Source organism: Hippoglossus hippoglossus, chromosome 14 (assembly GCF_009819705.1).
Source record: "Hippoglossus hippoglossus isolate fHipHip1 chromosome 14, fHipHip1.pri, whole genome shotgun sequence".
NCBI lineage: Eukaryota > Metazoa > Chordata > Actinopteri > Pleuronectiformes > Pleuronectidae > Hippoglossus > Hippoglossus hippoglossus.
The window spans coordinates 18655755-18677726 of record NC_047164.1 but is presented as its reverse complement, the minus strand read 5'-3'; the positions used below and the strand labels follow the sequence as shown (position 1 = coordinate 18677726).

The window sequence follows — 21972 nt, the reverse complement described above, 5'->3', positions numbered from 1 at the left end:
ATAAAACAGTAGTAGATGTTTTGAAAGTCTACATTCAAATTCATTCATGGTTAATGTTGGATGAATTTGTGTATTAGGTGGACCAGAGCAACCGGGCCGGCCAGGAAGTCGAGGTTATCTGCACTCCCCTTCTCCCTTGCAAAGAACACAGGACGTAGTGATTCAACAACGGCCGAGCATTTTCCAGGGCAAGAGTGTCATCACCTCTTTAATGTAGGTTTAAAAACTTTGTTTATATCTGCTCACTATCTGTTTTCCAGATAACCCTAGTTATTGTTAGAATTCATTACATACATCTCACAACTAACTAACCAATCCTCCAGGAAATATTTTTGATGCCTTAATTTCTTCCTTTCCTCATCAGGCCTCATTCAGCAGCAGCAACAGCAGCAGCACAAAGTAACTCTCGCTACAGTACTGCCGCTGATGCTCTGGCTGCATTGGTGGACGCTGCAGCCTCTGCTCCACAGATGGATGTGTCCAAGGTGAAGGAGAACAAACACGATCGGGAGGATGAAATGGCATCAGCGGCTGCCGCTCGGCGAGCAGCCGAGCAGCAGCAACAGGAGGCAGAAAGACGATCCATGCAGTCCCCTTATGGTGCTATGTCTCTGCCGGGAGGTAAGCCCCATTCAGCTTATGCTGAGGGCCATAGTGTTGGAGCTAAGGATAAAGGACCTCAAACATCAAAGTCCCGCATCGAAGAGGAGCTTCGTACCCGAGGAAAGACGACTATCACAGCCGCTAGCTTCATTGATGTCATCATCACACGGCAGATAGCGTCTGACAAAGACTCACGAGAGCGAGGATCTCAGAGCTCTGACTCCTCTAGCAGCTGTAAGTGTGTTGGATACACATGGCCTAGGAAATAACTGAACCTCATTAAAAGTGAACATAAGTGCTATATGATACTGTCAGTTACCTGAGTGGACTTGTGCACAAATGAGTTAAAAATTAATAATTTTCTTCAAGCACAACTTTCTGCAACATGATTAAACCTTAACCTTTACAGAAATGACTCTTTGCTCATACTTGTCCTGCAGTGTCATCTAATCGATATGACAATACCGGTGGAGGAGCCATTGAGGTGATCAGTCCTGCTACTTCCCCAGTCCAGCTCCAACAAGACAAACCAGAAGAAGTGCAACAGCAGGCAGCAGGTATGAACACAAACTCAGTTTGAACATATTCATTTTTAGAACTTGAATACTGAATGTCTCAGTTACATTTTTAGAAGGTTTTCGAAGGTTTTAACTTCATGTCCTAGATGACATGCAACAACAGTGAGACTGATTCTGTCACTGAGAAGGCTAAATTTAGCTGCTAGTGGAGTAAAGCTAACAACTTGATTGACTTATCCCCCTGACCTTTTCATTTGAGACCATCTGACACCGTTCCTCTGCAGCAGACTAGTCACCTGACTTGACTTCAAGTTATTCTTGTCACCTGAAAGCAAATGTAGATCAGTTACTGTTGCCATGCACTGTATTATGTATGTCTCATAAAAACACATCTTCCCTTCAACAGCTGGCATGCGGGCCTACGATATGAGTCGTTACCGACCATCAGGGGAGCCGCAACCCAGTTCCCAGCAGCCCCCCTCCTCCCAGGCAGATAACTACTCTCAGGTCCATAAGACTCACCGAGTCATGACCTTGGCAGATCACATTTCGGTAAGCTGCGTGGAAGAAAATGAAAAAGTAATGCAGCGTGTATCAAAAGTACATCCTGATATACCTAACTCACCTTGTTTTTGTGGTCCCTGTCATGCAGCATATCATAACCCAGGACTTTGCCCGGAATCAGGACCCTGCCCAGGTTTCTTCCTCAGCTTCTTCAACATTCCAGAACGTGGTGCCATCTGGGTCCTCTTCAGGTCGTGCCAAGGTGCCCAGCCGCTACAGTCCTGAGAACCAGGTTCAGGCCCTACACCACCAAAGACCCTCCAGTAGAGTTTCACCAGAGAATGCTCCTGACAAGCCCAGATCCAGGTACATGGACCAGATCATTAACCCTGACGTAATGGGAGTGAGTCTGTTTTACTATGCATCATGTGTCTTAAAATCTGTCTTTTTACTTCATGTCCAGGCCGGGTAAGTCTCCAGAGCGAGGAGGCAGGCTGATGGAGAACTATGAACCCATTTCTCCACCACAGAGCTACCAAGTCATGGACAAGCAGGAGGCTGGCGGGCCGCCTCCACCTCAGAGGCGAGATGCTGAGAACTCTGAGATCAGGTACTTGTGCTGCACAGTTTGCAAACTTGATAGTTTTAAGCTGTAAGCCCAACAAGCTAGTACATGTCTTAGTTAATACAGGTTTACTGTACCTTTTACACATAGTACATCAACATATTGGGCCCAAAAATACACAAAAAACATCAAATCTGATATGGAAAAGTATTTGTGGCCTCAGAGAGGGCTTGTTGTCCCAGTTACCATTCTGCTCTTTGACTATTTACCCTCTGTCTGGTTCAAGGAGTGACTCGAGGTCCCCGGGCAGCGTAAGCTATCTGCCTTCCTTCTTTACCAAGCTGGAGAACACCTCGCCAATGGTGAGATCCAAGAAGCAGGAGATCTTTCGTAAGTTGAACTCCTCTGGTGATTCTGATATTGGTAAGTGGGTCCTCTCTTATCATCTTCCTTCAAACTAACATGCATGCACCAGAATATGAAACAAACTCCTTTAATGTGTGCCCACAAGGCTTATTATTTTTTAAACTCATTAGACATTGGGATAAAGATATCATATCTGGTCAGAAATTCAGTTTTTGTTTGTCTTGCAGGAAATGCGCAACCCGGCACAGAGATTTTTAACTTGCCTGCTGTTACCAGCTCCAGTAAGTAGTAGTGAAACTCTCTCAGACACTCATCACTTCACTTGTGTTGATCTTTCCTTCCTCATTGATTTTTTGTGTTGGTTTTTAGGCAGCATCAACCCGAGGAATCACTCTTTCAGTGATCCAGCCAGTAACCTGGGCCTGGAGGACATAATCCGCAAAGCGTTGATGGGTAACTTAGAGGAAAGACAGGAGGAGCACCAGGGAGGTGTAGGGGCTCAGTGTCCTATCAACAACACAACCGGTGCAGGCAGTGACGCCCGCCAGGAGGCAAACCGATCACCCAGCATGGGTACGCACAAATCAGACTTTTATTAATCACACTTTCCTACGTTTACCATGTTGCTGATTCAAATTTTCTCTCTATCTGGATGTACAGGGAAGCAGAAGCAGGGCAAAGCCAACAGCCGGAAATCCAAGTCACCTAATTTGGGTCAGGCCTACGCTGGAGGGGAACGTCCCTCTTCAGTGTCCTCCGTCCATTCTGAGGGAGATTATCACAGACAAGCCCAAGCCCAACCCCAGTGGAGTTGGGATGACCGACCCTCGTCCACAGGTGAGCTGTCCAACCCACGTTTTCAGTGTCTGCAAAAACTCCATCTGCTGAAATCAAAGACAGAAAAGACCTTGGTCCGTTTAATCTTCATTTTAACATTTTCCCCTCTTTTTCCTCAGGATCAATGCAGTTCCCTTACAACCCACTGACCATGCGCATCCTAAGCAACACGCCACCAACCTGCATATCCTCACCCTCCATACAGAGCCAGCAGCAGCAGCAGCAGCAGCAGCCACAGCCGCCTCCGAGCGGAGCCCCTGTGGCCCAGCAGCGCGTTTGGCAGTCTCTCCTGTCAGAGCAATATGAGACCCTGTCTGACAGTGACGACTGAGCCCTGCTTGCAACAGCTCCAATAACCACAAGAGACACCTGCACTGAGGCTTGTCTGTTCACCCCCTCTCCCAGAACTAACCTTGCTCACTGGCAAGTGTGACATGTTGATGGAGTGGTGTTATTTTTTTAATTTTGGTGCTATGGCGCCCCCTCGCTGTTTGCTGAGAGTACGAGCAGCAGCCTGTGACAGGCAGGGTTCTCCAGAATGAGACAGGCTTTTGGTCCGGAAGCACTCACCCAGCCTATCGGGAAAGTAAACAAGACTCAACTTAGGGGTTGAATTGAGCTATAGTAAAGATGAAGAAGTTAATATGTAAAAAGAAACAACATAAGAGATTATTTCTGAATTTTGTTTGATTTCTGTAAAGATATACTTTGTCTTTAAGAAAATTAATTGTATGTAAATAGAGTAACCTTTTGCAGTGTTTTTCTTACCTTGATTATTTCTTATTTTAATGTCGCTTTTAAATTGATCCACTTTAAATGGGAAGAGTAGGGGTTTAATCTTTAATATCACAGTTGGTCTCTCCCAGTCCATCTCCACCCCCATGTCACCTGACCCCTATTTTAATATTCTCACCATAGCGACGCTAAGAGAGACCAGACCTGTGCATTGTACTTGACCATGAGTGGAGCACAGAGATTGTGCTGCCCTGCGCCGTCTATCAAGCACCACCAGAGCCTGAACATCGCAGATATTCAAGGACGAGACTAAACACAGACTAACATTTCAAACCGCTTCAATATCCGACGCCTGTTTTCGCCACACAGTGAAGATGATGTGTGGATTGTAATTATCAGATGTTAGATGTTAACTTCTCACCCAGTTCTGAACAGACAGAAAAATGTCTTCAAAGGTTGAGAACACTGGTGTCATATAAGCTTCATTTAGACGGAAAAAATATATCTTCATGACTACTCCTGGACCCAGTCTGAATAACGAAAGTGAGCCAATGAGTTTTTGTCTTTTTCCAATAGAGCTGACCATGGTGTGACACATGTTGCTGTCTCTCTCTACAGTTTCCAGCCTGTCCAGAATGATCTGCTCTGCAATGTTGTCATGGTAAAAAACAGTTAAGTTTGTCAGGAACCTTTTTTTCTTTGGACAGTTTTGCCATGCCGTGTGACTTGAGAAAGAAGGCAGCTTTAAGTAATTTTCTCAGAGATATATACGTTGGTGTTTGATGTTTGTATTTGTTTCTGTAGTCCCTTTTTTTTTTTTTTATACTATCCTGACAAAAATCTGAACTCTGTAAATTGTCTTTCAGTTACACAAAAAGACAAAACTAACCAAACATAAAGAATGGTCTGCACCATTGTTGCACTTTTTTGCTTTGTAGCTTTTGACAACAAAAAGCATACTACCTGCTGTGTAACTTATTCATCCTCCAGCACAGGAGTATACTAAGATGTGCTTTAAGGTTTTTTTTCCCCACAACTCACAGAAATCTGGATGTTTTGACTACCTGTCTTTTCTTGTAGCTGGTACATAAGTTTGTAGTGTGACACTTGCATCACAGTTACAGTTTTATTAAGTGTATGGTACCGTTAAATGTTTAGGAGTTCGCTGTCATGGTCATTCAAAACCATGATCACTTAATCTCTGCTTTCATAGTGTCAATCAACAGGCTTAAAGCTTAGAATATTAATTATACTTTGTCAACATCATAAATGGCAGTAACGTTCCTTTGCAAGTCTTTTTATTTTAGATATGTCAAAGAAATACAATATTTTGGGCTTTTTCTGCTCTCACTTTACTCAGTCAACTAATCAGTTCTGCTATAAACTTGATATTTTCTTTCTTCCTTTTACTCTGAATCATTTGTCTTTGCACATGTTCAGATTTTTATTTCCTGTAATTTTCAACATCTTTGTTATTCATCCTATTTAGATGGGATGCTATGTGTTTACAAAGGCAATGACAAAAAAGAGTTTACAAACTTGAATCTTAAAGAAAATCCGACATGAAGCCGAAAAAGAATTGGAGCATCTTTTCAGCTCTCTATCAAACACACAGTGGTGACTTTTTTGTCTTTTGGAAATTAAGACTTGAAAAACCCGTGTATCCTATGATGTTGAAATGCAATGTTTGTATCGCACAATGTCTCTTAGTAGGCTATTACAAGAGTTCAGACCAATCAAATAAAGTGGATCAGTTCTCCACCACTGAAAAACGTGTAGGTTCTTAATAGGTGTCTTATCATTTTCCCCACGACTTTTGCACCTCATCGCAACTTCTACTGCTGCCAGGTTAAAAAAGCGATATATAAAATTTGATGGATGTTTTACTTAACATCAGGTCTGAGTACGTCACTGTTTATTCAATGTACTTTTTAAATGACAGATTTTTTATTTCTTAAACTGTTTGTGATGGAAAAAGCTTGCTGCAGGGAATTTGATGGTATGCTCATAATATCCTGTTAGGCCACTTATTAATGAGGATATGTCACAAGTCAGTGACTGCCTTTGTACCAGCTAATGAAAGACAATACACCTTTCTCACAGCAGGTGCAGCTTGTCAAACAAAGGTGTAGAGAATATTCCCTTCCGTTCAGGTGTGTCATTGTCAGGTTTCTGGTATACGCCTGCATCACGTCACATATATTTGACTTCTCATTGCAGGAACACGGCAGGAGTCATTAAAAACATTAATAATGGCTCTGTTCTATGTCAGTGATTCAGTGCTCAGTACCTGAACCCTGGAATGGAGCCATCAGTGTTTTTTAATAACGCCAATGTTTTTGCTGCTGCCAAACGTCAAAATGATTTGTATGTTAACTCGTTAGTTAGTTATTACTACGACCTGAACTTAAGGAAGACCGGCCTGTTGCTGCTGATCCCATGAGTCCTAACACCTGCATGTTGCTGTTGTATCAATGAAAAACACTCATGGGGGGAGACAGACATAGGCCAAGGACTTGTAGGTCTCATTACAGGACAACATAAGTAAATTGAAATGGTATGACTCAAAGCAGGTATAGTTCTGGTGGAGCAGAGATAATATTTTCAGAAGTTCTTAGTAGAACCACTTGGAGGTTGTTTTTACACCCCTGTCTGTTTGTTTGTAAGCAATATTACCCAAAACTACTGGACATATTACCACAAAACCTGATGGAAGGATGAGGTGTGGGTCAGGGAAGATTCCATAACATTTTGGTGCCTATCTGCAATCATGGGGCGGATCCAGGAAATGTTATTATTTTTCTCTAACATTGTGAGATAATATGAATAATATTAAGAATAATAATGATAATGATAACAAATACTAATAATTATTATTATTACTATCAACCATATCCTTTTATACAGTCTATGGGTTGAACATATGTTAAAGATGCTTTGTCCACTGTTTTCTACAAAATGTGTGTGGTATCAGGTGCAATAAAATGAACACATCATCCCCTTTCAAGACTAGAAACAAGGAAAGCTGGTTATTAGATGTCAATGAGGGCTTTTATTTTGGAGGGGAAAGGAAACTTGCAGGCGGAAGCTGTGATGTTTTGGTTCTGCCCTGTGGAGGGAAGGTGTGCTGATGTGAAAGTGAGTGAGAGATGTCTTCACTTCTCCCTGCAGTGGCTGAACAACTGTTCCGGGACATCCAGAGGACATACCGGGACACGTCTCACAGTAAGACAATGTGACGGTTTGATCCTGGATAACTTCAGTTCATAAGTTAGCATCAGGAGCTAACAGCTGCTAATAGCAAGACCGAGACAAGCGCAGTCAATTTATTGTCTTCACGTGCAAACCTGATCTTAACAAGAGTTAACTTCTCTTTAGATTTATTCAAACACAAATGTCGTGACTCTGCATCAAAGGAAAATCAATGTTGCACTTTATCATTTTCATATTCCGCTGTTTTTCAACACTGCGGTTTAATAAACTAGCGCTAGAGGGCGCTGTTGCAACACATTTGTGCTTGTAGACCACACCTGAGAAGATGAACCTTCACATTTCATCACTATACAGGAAGTATGAATGATATTAATGTCTTTTACATGAAGGTGTCCACTTCCTGTCCCTTTTCACACATTTTGACATGTCATAGTTGGATGTTATTAAAAAATCCTTCACAATCTACTCAAGTGTACAACTGAGCCATGACCACAAAACACAAGCAGCTAGATGCAATTCAGTCTTAACAGATTTTAATATTTACGCCTGTCTGTGCTGTGGTAGCGTCTTGTTGTTGCTGGGTAATTCAAATGGAACTGAGCCATCATTTATAATAATAATAATGATGATGATGATGATGATTGCTTTATGGAAGCAGCACCTTTAAAAACAGGGTTTACAAAGTGCTTTGATAGACGAAGCACACAGGATACACACATTCACACTGATTTAAACAATCAGAGATAAAAGCAATAAGAAGACAGCAACACAAATAGGGGTATTTACAAATATCAAGGATAGGAACAATAAAAAGAAGACATCTTCTCACAAGAGCAAATAAAGACAAATAAAAACAATAAAAATATATAAAAGACAACTTCACGTGAAGTCAAATCTGTAAAAATATGTTTTAAGAAGTGATTTAAATAAGTTACTGAATCTACAAGCCTCATCTTGAGGGGTCCTGATGGATAAAGCACGATCACTTTTAAACTAAAGGATATTAAACCTGAGGATCTAAGGCTGCTGGCTCATATGGAATCAACATTTCTTTTGTGTAGTTTGGGGCCAGAGTAAGGCAAGTTTTAAAAGTCATTAGAAAAATTTTGAAGTAAAAATGAACTCTAAACCAAAGAGGGATCCAGCGGAGCTAACCCAGGGTTGGGGTGATGTGATGTCGTATATTAAGTTCAGTAAAAAGCCAAGCTGCTGCGGGCACTCTGACCTTGTAGGAGGCAAAAGAGTGACACTTGATTGATCTCAGAGAGAATGGAGTTACAGCGGTCGAATATGAGTCCATGAATACGTTTTTCTACGTCAGAGTGGGAGAGTTTATGTTGAATTTTTTAGATTGTTCATAACTGAAACAGGACTTGAAATGTTATGTTATCAGTTGCTGTAAGTAAAAAAGGGTTCATTGTTGTGTTATTTCCAACATGGTTAGACTGACATAGTATATACTCTCTCTCTCTATATGTATATACTTCACTCTTAAGCACTTGGCTCTCAAATGAAATGATAACATTACACATTTAATCTGACATTAATTAATGTGAATGTCTTGCCACTGAAAGTTTTGTGTGTCTTGTCTGGCATCAAGGGTTTCCTCTTGCACAAAATCCCAGATTTGCTTGATACTACTCAGTGGAGTTTTAATAACCCATTCGTCAGTGCTAGTGTTTATCTGTACTTTGTAATTTGAGGAAGAATTCACTTCTATTTGTATCTTTAAATTTGGGGAAGAGGAGGGAGGGGCTGCTTTGATCTGTATACTGAAGTCGTGCCGAGGGCCTGAACAATACTGCAGGTTTGACGAGTTGACACAGACAGAGCCACTGAAAGGCCCAAGGCTGTGTCTATGTTTGCCTGTGTTGTCTGACAGGATCATTCATCTTGAATCCACAACTGTTTGTCCATCATCTTTCCTCTTTATCAGTTTGTAAATGACAAAAAACTCTTGCTTTACCAAAAACATAGTGACAAATACCAGAAGCGCTATACAATTTAAAAATATATCATTAAAAACAAGAGTATTTGTTGTTTTTACTTTGAAAATATAAGCAATATCTAAACATACTCTACCCAGTTGAAAAATAAAAATAAACCTGTTGAAATAAATGTGTGTATAAAACATAACATTATTACAAATTGCACCGATCTGATTACCGAGAATTATCATGGAGTTGGGTGAACCAAAATATTATTATTATTATTATTATTATTATTATTATTATTATTATTATATAATTTTTATTGATTAATTGCACAATACTTGATTAACTTTCAAGTTGACAAATCAATAGAAAATAGAAGAAAAAAAAATATCCCAGTTTCCAAGGTGATATCCAAAGTTAGACAAAGAAAAAAAACAAATTGAGAAACTGGAACCATGACATTTTTAGCACTTTGGTTTGAAAATTGACTCAACTATCAAATTATCTGCTGATAAATGTATCAGTTAATCGATTAGTCAACTAATTGTTATAGCTCTAGAATGAAGTTACACGTATTGGTTTGTATGCTCTCTATTAAAATACAGTGTAAAAGCAGTTACATTATCACAGTATGAAAAGATCAGAGGCTCATGTGTCTTTTCCAATGGCTCATAAACCTTTCTTGAAAAGCAAAGTCAAACCAAACAAGGACAAAGGGTTTGTGCATGAACAAATTGGAGCCCCAGCAACAACAACAAAAGCAGGATGTTAAAACAGAAACTATTTCTACTACTAATACTATATATAATTATTTAGTCTAACAGTTTGTCTGTGGTACCTTGTATTTTCCTGGTGAATCCTCTGTTGTAGTATATCTAAACAGATTAAATCAGGTAAAGCATAGATTACCACCTTATTTGTATGCAGCTAATTTATGATTAAAATAATTGGAATTGAAAAAAATTGTCTTCTTTTTTTTGCAGTTCCAGATGACCTGCTTATCGCGTAAGTCTACATCATCGTATTACCAATCTCAGATATCTATAGGTAACTCTGCCATGTTATTTTGCTGTCACTCAAGATGTGAGACTTTTAAAGGTTCAGTGTGTAGAATTTAGTGACATCTAGTGGTGAAGTTGAAAGTTTAAAGAGCCCATTCTAGTGTAAAGAAAACAACAATTCATCAATTTAGATGAAACACACTATTGAAAACATCACTAGGATTATTTAATATACAATTTCTACCAATAGATCCCTTTCACCTAAATCCTACACACTGGACCTTTTTAAAACCATAAATCAAGTTATTTTTGACTGTGTTGTTGGACTGAAAAGGTTTGCATATGACTGAATGGGAGTGGGTTTGAAATGAAGCAGAAACCACACTGAGGAGGACAAGGGAGACGTTTGCCAAAGTGACATAGCTGTGAGACATGGGGCAGTGATGCTGCTCTGTATCTTTACGCAAACATTTCCCAACACAATGGTCTGAGTTACAGGGAGAAAGACATGGTGCTCCCTGTCTGCGTCAACATGGCCACATCCTGTCTTCTTGTCTGGAACACTCTGGTTTAAGGGCTCTTCATTGCATTTTGTGGTGTTTCACAAGAAGAGGTCGATGTATTTTTATATTTTTCTGCTGGTTTTCACAGAGAAAACAATTCTGCTGTCCACCTTATTGATTGCACAAAAATAAAACAACAAAAAACGATTTACATTTCTGTTTATTAAAAGTTTAATCTTATGTAATGCAAAACAAAGACCAGTTTGTAGCATTATAAATCAGAATAATTATGTTTCGCAATACTTTGCATCCCTTTGCTATATCATATATATGTATTCAACGTATTCTTTGGTCCTTGTTTGGTCTAAAAGGGTTTTGATTTGTTTTTATAACTTTTATTTATAAATCTCTTTTATGGAATCTTATTTTCAGCATTTTTATTAGTTTTGTCTACTCACTCAATTGTGAAGCACTTTGAACTTCACTAACCTTTATGAAAGGTGCTGTACAAATCAAGTTTTGACCGACAGACAGATTGACAGATAAATAGGTAGACTGATATTCGTGTATGACCATTTATACCGTACATTTAAAAATTAGCATGTTGTAGTGTTTTTTCTCTCATATTTTCTTCCTCATGTCTTTCAGGCTGAAGTTTGTCTTTGGTCCCTGCGCGTTACAGGCTTTGGACCTGGTCGACCAACGTTCAGTCACCTGTCTGTCTTCTCCCAGTGGACGTAAGGCCTTCCAGGTCTGTATTTTCCCAAAACAGAGAAGGAAGGAACCTTTCCACTCCTCACCCAAAAAAGCAGATCATCAGTTTAGTAGCAGTTTGTAAAATAAATATTTGCTGTAGATCAAGAAAATCATCAGCATCTGATGGTTTGGCTTTTTTCTTTTTTTTTTTCAAGGAAAAGGTGGAGGAGCAAAGTTTTACTCCAGTCTGATTTTAGTGTAAACATAGGGTTTATCTCTAATGATACCATGATTCAAAGTCTAGTAGTGTCTGGTTCCTCAATGACCTGATTTTTTCATCAATCAAAATGTTTTGGATCATTATTCAGTGCCAATATTTTAGAAATCCTTCCCATGAAAACGACATGAGTTGATGTGTTAAAAAATTTGGAAAAGATGGGAAATTGTTGTTTCGTCCATTTGAAACAAGCAAGTACACTTACATTGTGTTTGGTGTGGTTTTGCATCAATTGTAGGATAGGGCCCTTAAACTTGTTAAAACATGAAACAAAATGAAAAAAACAGACCTTTACAAACACAGGATATCCTCCATAGTTACCACATTATTTACTATCTGAGAAAAAATGCCATTACTCCTTTTTTCATTCTCTGAAAACTGAGTCAAGGTGCTCTGAAAGTTCAAAGTTATCCTCAATAGGATGCAGAATTTATTGTGGTGGGAGAACAAGGCAGTCCACTGAGGTTATGGTCATTGTGACCCAAATTTCCTGTAAACTCCTGTAAAATACAATGCAGCTAAATAAAGACATGGGTTCGTTTGGGGACACTTTCAGCCCAATCGTTTGTTGTTTGATATTTGTGGTGGAGCAAAATGTACCAGATATATATATATATACTAAATAACTCAATAATCAATTTTATATTCTCTCTTCTGGAAAATGATTTATCTTTTCAAACCCTATTTGTTTTCCTGCAAATTAATCCAGTAATACAATATCAATCTATTTTTATTATTATTGGAAAAGACACTTCCAGAATTTAAGAATTTTCTGATGAACCCTTACACTTTAAGATCTGCTAACTAAGTGAAGATTTAACCATATATTTATTCTTTACTTGAGCTGCAGTGATTAAGCAACTCAGTCTAGATCAGTTCAGCATTTGCTGCTTCCATCTTCTCCAACTCTATATGAGGATTTGCTGCTTGTCTTTGTCATGTACGATAGGAAATTAAACGTGTCAGGTTTGAACTTTTCGTTGAACAAAACAAGAACCACTTTAGAAATGCTGATGTGTTTTTTCACTTCACATTTCATCGACAAAAGCAAAAGTAATTAATTTATTTGACAAAAAGTCGGTAGTTGCTATCCTGGTCTGTCCACACCATTGCCATTTCATCTCAATCTCACAGTTTTCATGTCATTTGCTAAACTGAGAACACATGATCTTTTTCTGTTGATTCTGGTTTGGTTTCTGTGGAAATGACTCAGCTCGTTTGCATTAGTGTGAACTTGAAGGTCACACATGTCTCCCACTGTGCTCTGCTTTATTTCTGCACTGTTTACTTGCCGCACTCAAACACTTCCGTTTTGACTCAGAAACAGCTGTAGAATCATGGTGTAAAAAATCTGTTAAAGTTCAACATATTGAGAAATACAAAACAGCCAAAACCTTTGAAAAAGAGAAAATCCGTTCTCACCTAAAGCACCAGTAACAGGATTTATTTGCTAGTGATGTTTTGAGCACGACGCTCAGGTATCGACACCCTAAAGCCACCAGGCAGAGGGAGAGATATTAACTCCATGCTCTTAAAATGTGAACTTTTCTAGATATACATAATGGGAACTTAGGTTTAAATGAAGACTTTGATCTTAGAACACTCTCTTTCATCCGCCTGAATGTTGATCTGTCGTGCTACTCTGACTCTATTCAGCCAGAATCTGTTATGGAATACCAACTATTGATGTGACGTGAATTATAGAAGTGAGTTTATATTTTATATTTTGTACATATTCTTCTATGTATATTTATTATGATATATACTATGTATATACTCTGTATTTCAGATACATCACATGATTTGTTCAAAATGGATTATGGGTATTTAAGATGGGGACTTCTTTATCAGACTGGATACAGGTGGGAACAGATTGCCTGGCTATGACAGAACATGGTGGTTACCTACCAGCACCTTCAAAGCCTAATTATTAACCCACCATGTCTTGTTTAATGCACATTTAACTTTTAAAAATTAAATTTAAAAATTTTTTTTTTTACCTTTTCAGCTTCTCAGATGTTTCCAGGTTGAATATTTCTGACACTCTCAGCCTGCATGTAAACTCCTCTTTAGAGTTTTACTACATAAACATTAATTATCACATTCTATTATCCTTTCTCTGTCATAAATCTTGAAGATTGAGTTGATTTTGTGGCATTTAGCAGTTGTGAGTGTTGCTGCTGTGATGGTGCCAGGTTCTGTTTTACGTTGTGACAGTTTGGGATACATTAAGTGAGACTGAAGTTTAAACAGGGTCTGTTCAAATTCCGTCACTGAGCCATGGCACAAATATTTAGTTTAAGCTTCCACTTCTGTGGGCCGCTGTTAAACACAAACCAAGCTCTCTCAACTTATTGCCTTAAAGCAGAACGTAGTTGACATGGCATTGTTTTATTTAGGCTCTGGCTAAATACTATCACAGCAGGTGTCTTACTTTTAGGAAACAAAAGGACAGGAGACACCTCTCAGCCGTGACATTTCAGGTCAGAGCGCTCTGTATTTTTGCTCAGTGTGTCCAGCGTTTGTAATCAACAGACTGCCGTTTACACTCTGACTCCAAAAGCTCTAATGATTTCTGCTACAGCGGCCAGGAGCACTGACAGACCAAGCGATATCTATGTCCCTTGATAACAGTCTGAAAACCTTGGACTCCTCACCATAAGTCAAAACTGAGGAAGCCTCTTTATGAGAGATTCTCAAGTATCTGCAACCAAGTCCAGTTGCCCTCGATTAATCTCTTCTTGGATAAAACCACAAACTGGATAAATCATCCGACATCTACGTGGCCAGCACGTGGCGACACTGTTAAACCTCTGGAAGGGGGTGAACGCAGTGATGAAAATTTGAAGAGCTTTCATTAACAAAAAAAAGAAGCCCTTATGCACTTAATCATCTTGTCTTCATGAGTTTCCTGTGATGCAGGGAGAAGAGAAGAGGGCAGATTTATTTCAACAGGTTATAAAATATTAAGCTCAAAATAATAGATGTTAGATTCCCAGAGACCCCAGTTTGGATAAAAAAAAAATTATTCTCACACCACACAGCACTGGGTTTACTGGGAGTACAGTGAGTGCTAACTGGACTCTGTGTCTGAGAGAAACAGAAGTTGATGAATTCACAAATTACACAATTTTCTTTTGTCATTTCCTGTGGGACACAACTGAGTTACTCATGTTGATGTGGACATTTGTTAACTAACCTCTTTCCTCAGGGGGATGAATAACTTATGAAATCTTGGAATTTCACTGGTTTTCACCTTATCACAGTTAACACTGCATGACCTTTTCTGGTTATATCGAAGCCTGTTGGGAAAAGGAAGTAGTTAGTGTATTCTCAGCAGTAATAAAACCCCACACTCAGCAGTCAGTGTTTTACTCAACAAACATTATTGGTTGCTGATTAAATAGTTGCCGACTTCAATCTTTTGGTTTTTGATTAATCATTAAGTCAACATTTGTTGGCTCCAGTGTTATCAGATGTGAGGTTTTTGTTTTTATCTCATTTTGTTTCACTGCAAACTGCATGTCTTGTGGTTTTGAACTGTTGTTTGACCAAAACGATTTTCAGAGACAAGAGTCACAAAGTGTTTTACAGGGACAAAAAAGTTAAATACAGAGTTACACCATACAAAATGTATTGACACACACACACACACACACACACACACACACACACACACACACACACACACACACACACACACACACACACACACACACACACACACACACACTTAAATGAATAATACAGAGCATAAGGTAAAGTAAATTGCATAAAGAGACAGACCTGGTACACATGTCACCTGAATGCCTGTTTAAACAGGTGTATCTTGTGTTAGATGTGTTAGATGTGTAGGGGCTTGATGATACAGTGAACAATATGTAAGAGTGCGAATTGTGAACTGAATCCTGTCAGTGACATAGAGCCAATGAAGAGAACTAAGTATGGGTGTAGTATAGGACCATCTGTTTGACCTGGTGACATCATACTTAAGTAAAATAAAGTACTTCCTTTTAAATATACTCAAAGTATTAAAAGTAAAAGTACCTGTCGATTGTAGCTTATTCCCTGTTGCAACAGTCTACTACATCATTGTGCCTACTGTATATTCTGTTTAATATAAGAATAATACAGACACTGTCATATTGATAAGAATGCTGTAGATGATGCACCTGAAAACACGTTGTCATATTAATTAATGGTTTAGTCTCTGTGGTGCCATCTTCTGAATGCAGAATGATGTAGTAGATGGGAAAAAAACCGCAATAAGCACGTTTTGTGTTACGAAAGGAGCAGCTGAGATGAAGATGTGCTAATGTGAGTGACTGGTTATGAGCAGTGGCAGCTTAAGAGTTCCTCAAATTTGATTTCATAATATTATTGTTTGGCTCGTCAACTGCAATTTACAACAAACTGTGTGTGGAAAGAAAGAAGAAGGAAGAAGGAGTTTATCAGCAAAAGACTCAGGGGTCAAATTTATTGCATCCAATCCATGGTGACTGGGAATGTCGGAGCACAGATTCAGGGGCTGTGCAACTCTGTGACTTCCCAGAGCTTTAAATATCCCCAGTTTATAGTGCGTAACCAGTGGACAGAGGGCCGTACAAACTCCTGGCCTGAGAAGTATTCCCGTGAGAGGGAACATTTCGGACAGAGAAGGAGCTTTGCTGAGGTTTTAACTCTCGCTGCTCCGTCTGCAGCGAGTGGTGAACGGCAGATTTGAATGTGTGGTGTTTGTTGGCGAGCTCTGAATCCCTGCCAGGCAGTGGACGCCTACAGTTTGTGTGGTGTGTGTTGATGATATTAGCTTCCAGCTCTGCAGTGTGAGCTGCGGCAGAGCCACACAATCTTTGAGGCCAGCAGAGAACAAAAAGGACCCGAGTGTGAGCTGGGTTTCAATAAACTTTGGCTCTTTAGAAAGTGTAGTGGTCCTTGGCTCGGCCAACACAGTTCTACTGATTCTGTCCCCATCCTGCTGTGTGTGTGGTGCTTTATTCTTCCTCACTGAGGATTTTTAAGACCATGTGATTGTCTCTCTTGTGCCTTATTTATAATGAAGTGTCACAGTGGACAAATTAGGTGTTTTTACTTTAGTAGGTCACAGGGAAAGGTAATTTATGGAAGCCCTGGAAAGTAATGGAGCCTGCTCTGCCATCTTGGAAAGCATTAGTTATTGTGAAGTATCAAGCTAATCCACAGACTTAATGTCCTCGTGTGTCATGTGCATGAGGACGAGACTGAAATGACTGTAGCTGGGAGCGTGCACTGCGTGGTGGACAGCCGAGGCCATTAGCCTCCACGCACTGTTTCTATCTCGTTACCTGCAAATAAGTCATGTGAAATGATGAGGTCAGTGCAGCATCACCTTCAACTCAACCACTGGTCTGTCACTGTAATTAAACATCTACAAGGAGAGTCCAGAATGGAGTTATCCTTAAAAGAGACACTGGATGATAATAATATTAATCATTTTTATCTATGGTACATTTGCTTTTAAGAATGCTCAAAGATACTTTACATAGGTTAAGAACAGAGACAGCTAATAAAAGTAAATGACTAGAAATATAAACTACACTTCAATAAAAGCAGTTCTGAGGAAGTGGGTGGCTTGTTTTGTGTTATCATTTTGTGTCATCAATATCTGACATTGGATTTGTTTTCATGTGGTTGTTTATACTTAGTTAATAATGGCTGTGTTGTTTTCATATGCACATTTGATTTCCTTATTTAAGGTATCATTTAAACCCGCATTATAGAAAGTTGTCAATGCAAAACAAAAAGCCTTAGAGAGCCAAAGCCTTCCTTCTTCAATGTTCTAGTTGGACATTAGATATAGTTTAGTGCTACATTATTATTTTTACAGAACAATATTATATGATATTTCAATATAAATTACTTCATTTTGTTAATCAGTACTTTTTGAACATTTTCAAGGCATTTTAACAATACCAGTTTCGCATTCATGACTGGGATCATTTTTGTCTCTCTGCTGAGTAATTTAATGACAAACTGGTTCCATCCATTGACTGAATATAAAGAGGCTCCAACTCACAAAACAAAGAATTATAGAAATTAGTTAACTGTGTGTTGTCATTATATTTTAAATGAATTCAAAAAGATCAAAGTTACAAAAGGAAAACTTGAAAAGAAAGTCCAAGGCGGTCGAAAACATCCTGTCGTGAGAGATGAAGTAGATTGTGACTTGGAAACATGTTTGCGTCTTTATTGCTCTGCAGAGCTCAAGCTTTCATGTCTGGTCTTTTCACACTTTTACTGTTTCCACTGCTGCTCAGCTGCACCTTGTGATCATGTCTGATTAGTGAACCTTAAAGAAATGACTGACACTTTCACACTCTTTATGATCTGTCACACACAAGCTGCTGTGTACAAATAGCCATTTATTGGAACGTACTTTGCATGTTTCTGTTGCAGGTTATCGGAGCCTCGGGGCGTTTGTACACTTGCTTTGTGTCCTGTCACTACTGCCCGTGTCCGGCCTTCGCCTACACTGTGCTCCGCAGAAACGAAGGCCTGCTGGTGAGTCTCACACAGAAAGTGACAAACAGTTTCGGCTGCAAATGGAAATGGTTTATATATATATATATATATATACACTGTATACCATATATATATATATATATATATATATATATATATATATATATATATATATATATATACATACATACACACTGTATACTATATATATATGGTATACAGTGTATACAAAAGCATTTTTACACATAGATGTTAAGTCAGCTTCACAACCATTATGTCTTGTCAGTCAGGCGTCTTGGAGAAAAAACCTTTGCTCAGTCAAAAATGAGAAGAAACACATGTTGAAATGTGTGTGGAGCAGATGCATTGTGGTCTGGTCGTGTTTTTGTCTGGTCATTGAGGGGCGTCTCCGCCCCGACTGGGTGTTTTTGCTTCCAAATATCTGCGAGCAAACGTGCTCAGCTGCTGCTCTGAGTATCACAGGGATTTGTTTCCCTGGAGAACGCTGCTAAAATCAGTGTGAGAACCGAGATCTGCTACGGATGAGCGAACCCATGCCACTGGTATAATTCCCCATGAAAACACACAGAAAAATAACATACTGATTTATCTGTTGGCCAATAACAATCAGCCAGTGTGAGCGTTTACCAGACATATCGATATCTGCGTTAATGTTTGCTCATATGAAACTTATCTTACAGAATAAACAATACAGAAATAATTTGCATTTATTTCTAAATTAAACTTAAACGGTAAATTGTCTGTATTTATATAACCCTTTTCTAGTCTTCATGACCACTCAAAGTACTTTACAGTACAGTTTTTGCCATTCACCCATTCACGCACAAATTCATACAGTGCACATCTATGTGCAGCACTTAACGGGGCAATTTGGGGTTCAGTGTTTTGCCCAAGGACCACATATTTATAGTTGTTCATAATACAGTTTATAGTTATACTGTAAAATATCAAGCCCCAATTACATTGCTTTGTCATAAGGGTTCGATAACAACTTCTGGGGAGTCATTGATAATTTTTTTTAATATATATTTCTGTGTTGGCCAATGTATCTGTATCAGAAATGTTTCGCTTCCTAATTTCACGATCGGCATTGACCCCCCCCGAAAATCCATACTTTTGGTGGATCAGGTTTTACTATAGCTTTTCAGTTCCAGAGTCAAAACTGTATGACACTCAGGAGACTTTTGAGTTTGACCATTGCGTCTGCAGTCCCACCCTGCCGGAGCCACCCTGTCCATTCAGGGGCTCCACAGATTCCAGCATGACTGGTTGAGGCCAGACCAGGTCCACACTGCTGACAAGTAGGTCAGAGGACAGATAAAGCTGCGCTGCCTCTGAGTTCAAAAAAACGAGCAGACAGGAGAAGCTCGTAAACAAACTCCTGCACATTTGTCCTTTTCACCACACTTGGAGTTTGGCTCATTGTTAATGCAAAACACTACCTCATTTGTAATGCATGAAACAGGCTGAGGCTGAAAACAAGTCAATGATTAACATGTTCATACTGATAATAATGATACGTGTTCAGTGTCACATACACAGATACAGAATTATTTGGAATTACTCGTCATTCATCTCACAAACGCTCCGTTTGGAAAGTAACACTCATAACCCGCTTAAACACATGCACTTTCCATTTATATCAATATTTATAATTTCATATAAACATTGGAAATGATTCTGACCTTTGGTTTTGTGACTAACATTTTTGGACTGACGGTTACTCAGCAGAAACTTCTTAAATTACCAGGGCTTCATATGCATGTCATTAATCACACTGGTGCCTGTGGTGATTTATTGAATCAGCGTCCGTTCTCTTTTCTCGCAGTGCAAACACATCCTGGCTGCCTACCTCTGTCAGGCCATGGGTGTGACTCAGCAGGAGAGTGTGTCTGATCAGCAGATGTCGATGCTGCTCAGCGGGACCGCAGCCCCCTGACACGCAGGTACATTGACCACCAAGCTCAGCAGCAGGAGCAGCACATCTGGCTCCAAAGGGACAGCATGGAGCCTCCTGAATGAGGGCCCACGTTTCACACTCACATTTTGTGCCACTGCAGAGAAGCACTCTTATGGCCACACTACTGCTCTTCTGCTCTTACAGATGTCTCTGTGAGAGGTACCAGATGTTGCTTTATTTATTTTATTTAGTTGAAAGAAACCTCAATCTGTGTCAACATCTATTCATTGTGTGTGTGCTTCTTGATTTTTGAAGTTAATTCTTGCCACATTATTAAAGGAAGTATTGTCCATCTGTATGCTGAAGTTACCTCAGACACATTTTTTAAAACCTTAATATATTTTATATGGAAGTGTAAACACAATCTGTTATTTCTACCAACCAAACATCAAACTCTCAGTCTGATTTCTATTCTTCTCTACTTCACTCTTTCATCAGTCTTTCTATGTGACTTTTCCCATTTTAGGTCATATTATTAAAAGAAGTATTGTGCATCTGCATGCTGAAGTTACCTCAGAAGCATTTTTAAAGCAGAATATAGTTTTGTCCTTTGCTCTATTTTGTGAACATGAATCGTCACATTTTGGAAATTGTTTTTTTTATGGAATAAAGATTGATCTGTAACAATATAAACATGAACTTTATTAACAAAATTATTCACCATACATACAGATTGCATCATGTTAAATAGCAGTATCAGTTCGCAGCTGTTGTTTTGTTGAATGAAAAAAAAAATGGCCTCTGGAAAAGGTTGCACGTCAGCTCGAGCACAGTGGATGTTTTTCCTGATTAGTAACGTCACTATAGCACACCGACAGATAGCTACTTCGGAATGAAAGGCAGGAATGTTGAACCAGATCAACTTGTTATTGTCCGTCTTTCCTTTTTTTTAATCACAAAAAGAACGAGGCAGAAGTTTGACATCAATGAAGAGCTCGTAGAAAGCCGGACACCTACAGTACTTATTTTTTACACACATCAGTCGACATTGACAATATAATACAACGTTACAGTGCAGTTACAGTATAGTTGTGTCCATTGGAATGTACTAAAATGTCGGCACACTCCTGTATTTTAGCCCTTGAAGTCAGGTCAGAGGTCGTTCACTGGACACATGGGGGGGGGGAGGGATAATGAAGCAGTGGAGGCAAGTGCTCAACTTAAGAACACTGGTTCAACACCAACGCGACCAATGGAGCACACCATGTGGGAAATACTCGAAAATGTCAGTGCAATGTGTTTCCATGTGTGTAGTGATGGCTCTCAGGTGATCGAAAACACCCCGATATTTTTCACATAAATTACAAACACCCCAAAAACCAAACTCTGATTAATCTCTATCAAATCTGATGTTTTTCTGAGATTCCTCAGCCACCACAGCCCTGCGGAGAAGAAAGACAGCATCAGGTGCCTAAAGAACACGAGCAGTGCAGCAGCTGCGTTCCCTCAAACTATGATGTTGCCCTGCGAGCACCAGTGAGCAAACAAGGACAACGTGTCACTGTTCCTGTTTCACTCTCCAAAGTGATCTCTCCTTTTCTGGGGCAAACTGGACTTTGTCATCTATCTTTCCTAAGAAGAGAGAGTATTAAATTATCAGCAGTTTGATTAAAATGAGTCCTCAGGGCAGGTGTCCTTTGAGGGATCAGCCTTAAAAATCCAAACCGCCGGTCGGTGACTTCAGCAGCTTTGGAAGGACTGAGGAGCCTCAGGATCCCAGTTAAAGACTATCTCAGGGGTG

The 21972-nt window shown here is 39.4% G+C and overlaps 2 protein-coding genes across 2 annotated transcripts in view; both read left to right on the top strand.

Moving 5' to 3' along the window:
• Window positions 1-5904, top strand: part of ncor1 (nuclear receptor corepressor 1) — a 50934-nt gene extending 45030 nt beyond the window's left edge. Inside the window, 11 exon segments of the mRNA XM_034606023.1 lie at window positions 78-213; window positions 365-837; window positions 1044-1160; window positions 1528-1673; window positions 1774-1991; window positions 2089-2235; window positions 2477-2613; window positions 2784-2837; window positions 2926-3129; window positions 3217-3393; window positions 3513-5904. Of these exon segments, the coding sequence (XP_034461914.1) occupies window positions 78-213; window positions 365-837; window positions 1044-1160; window positions 1528-1673; window positions 1774-1991; window positions 2089-2235; window positions 2477-2613; window positions 2784-2837; window positions 2926-3129; window positions 3217-3393; window positions 3513-3724 (2021 nt within the window). The 3' untranslated portion in view covers window positions 3725-5904.
• Window positions 5905-6836: 932 nt separating this feature from the next.
• zswim7 (zinc finger, SWIM-type containing 7) lies at window positions 6837-21543 on the top strand. The gene is made up of 5 exons (XM_034606118.1): window positions 6837-7353; window positions 10259-10280; window positions 11428-11530; window positions 18185-18289; window positions 20100-21543. The coding sequence occupies exons 1-5, from the start codon at window positions 7278-7280 to the stop codon at window positions 20208-20210; spliced, it is 417 nt and encodes a 138-aa protein (XP_034462009.1). The 5' UTR covers window positions 6837-7277; the 3' UTR covers window positions 20211-21543.
• Window positions 21544-21972: the final 429 nt, after the last annotated feature.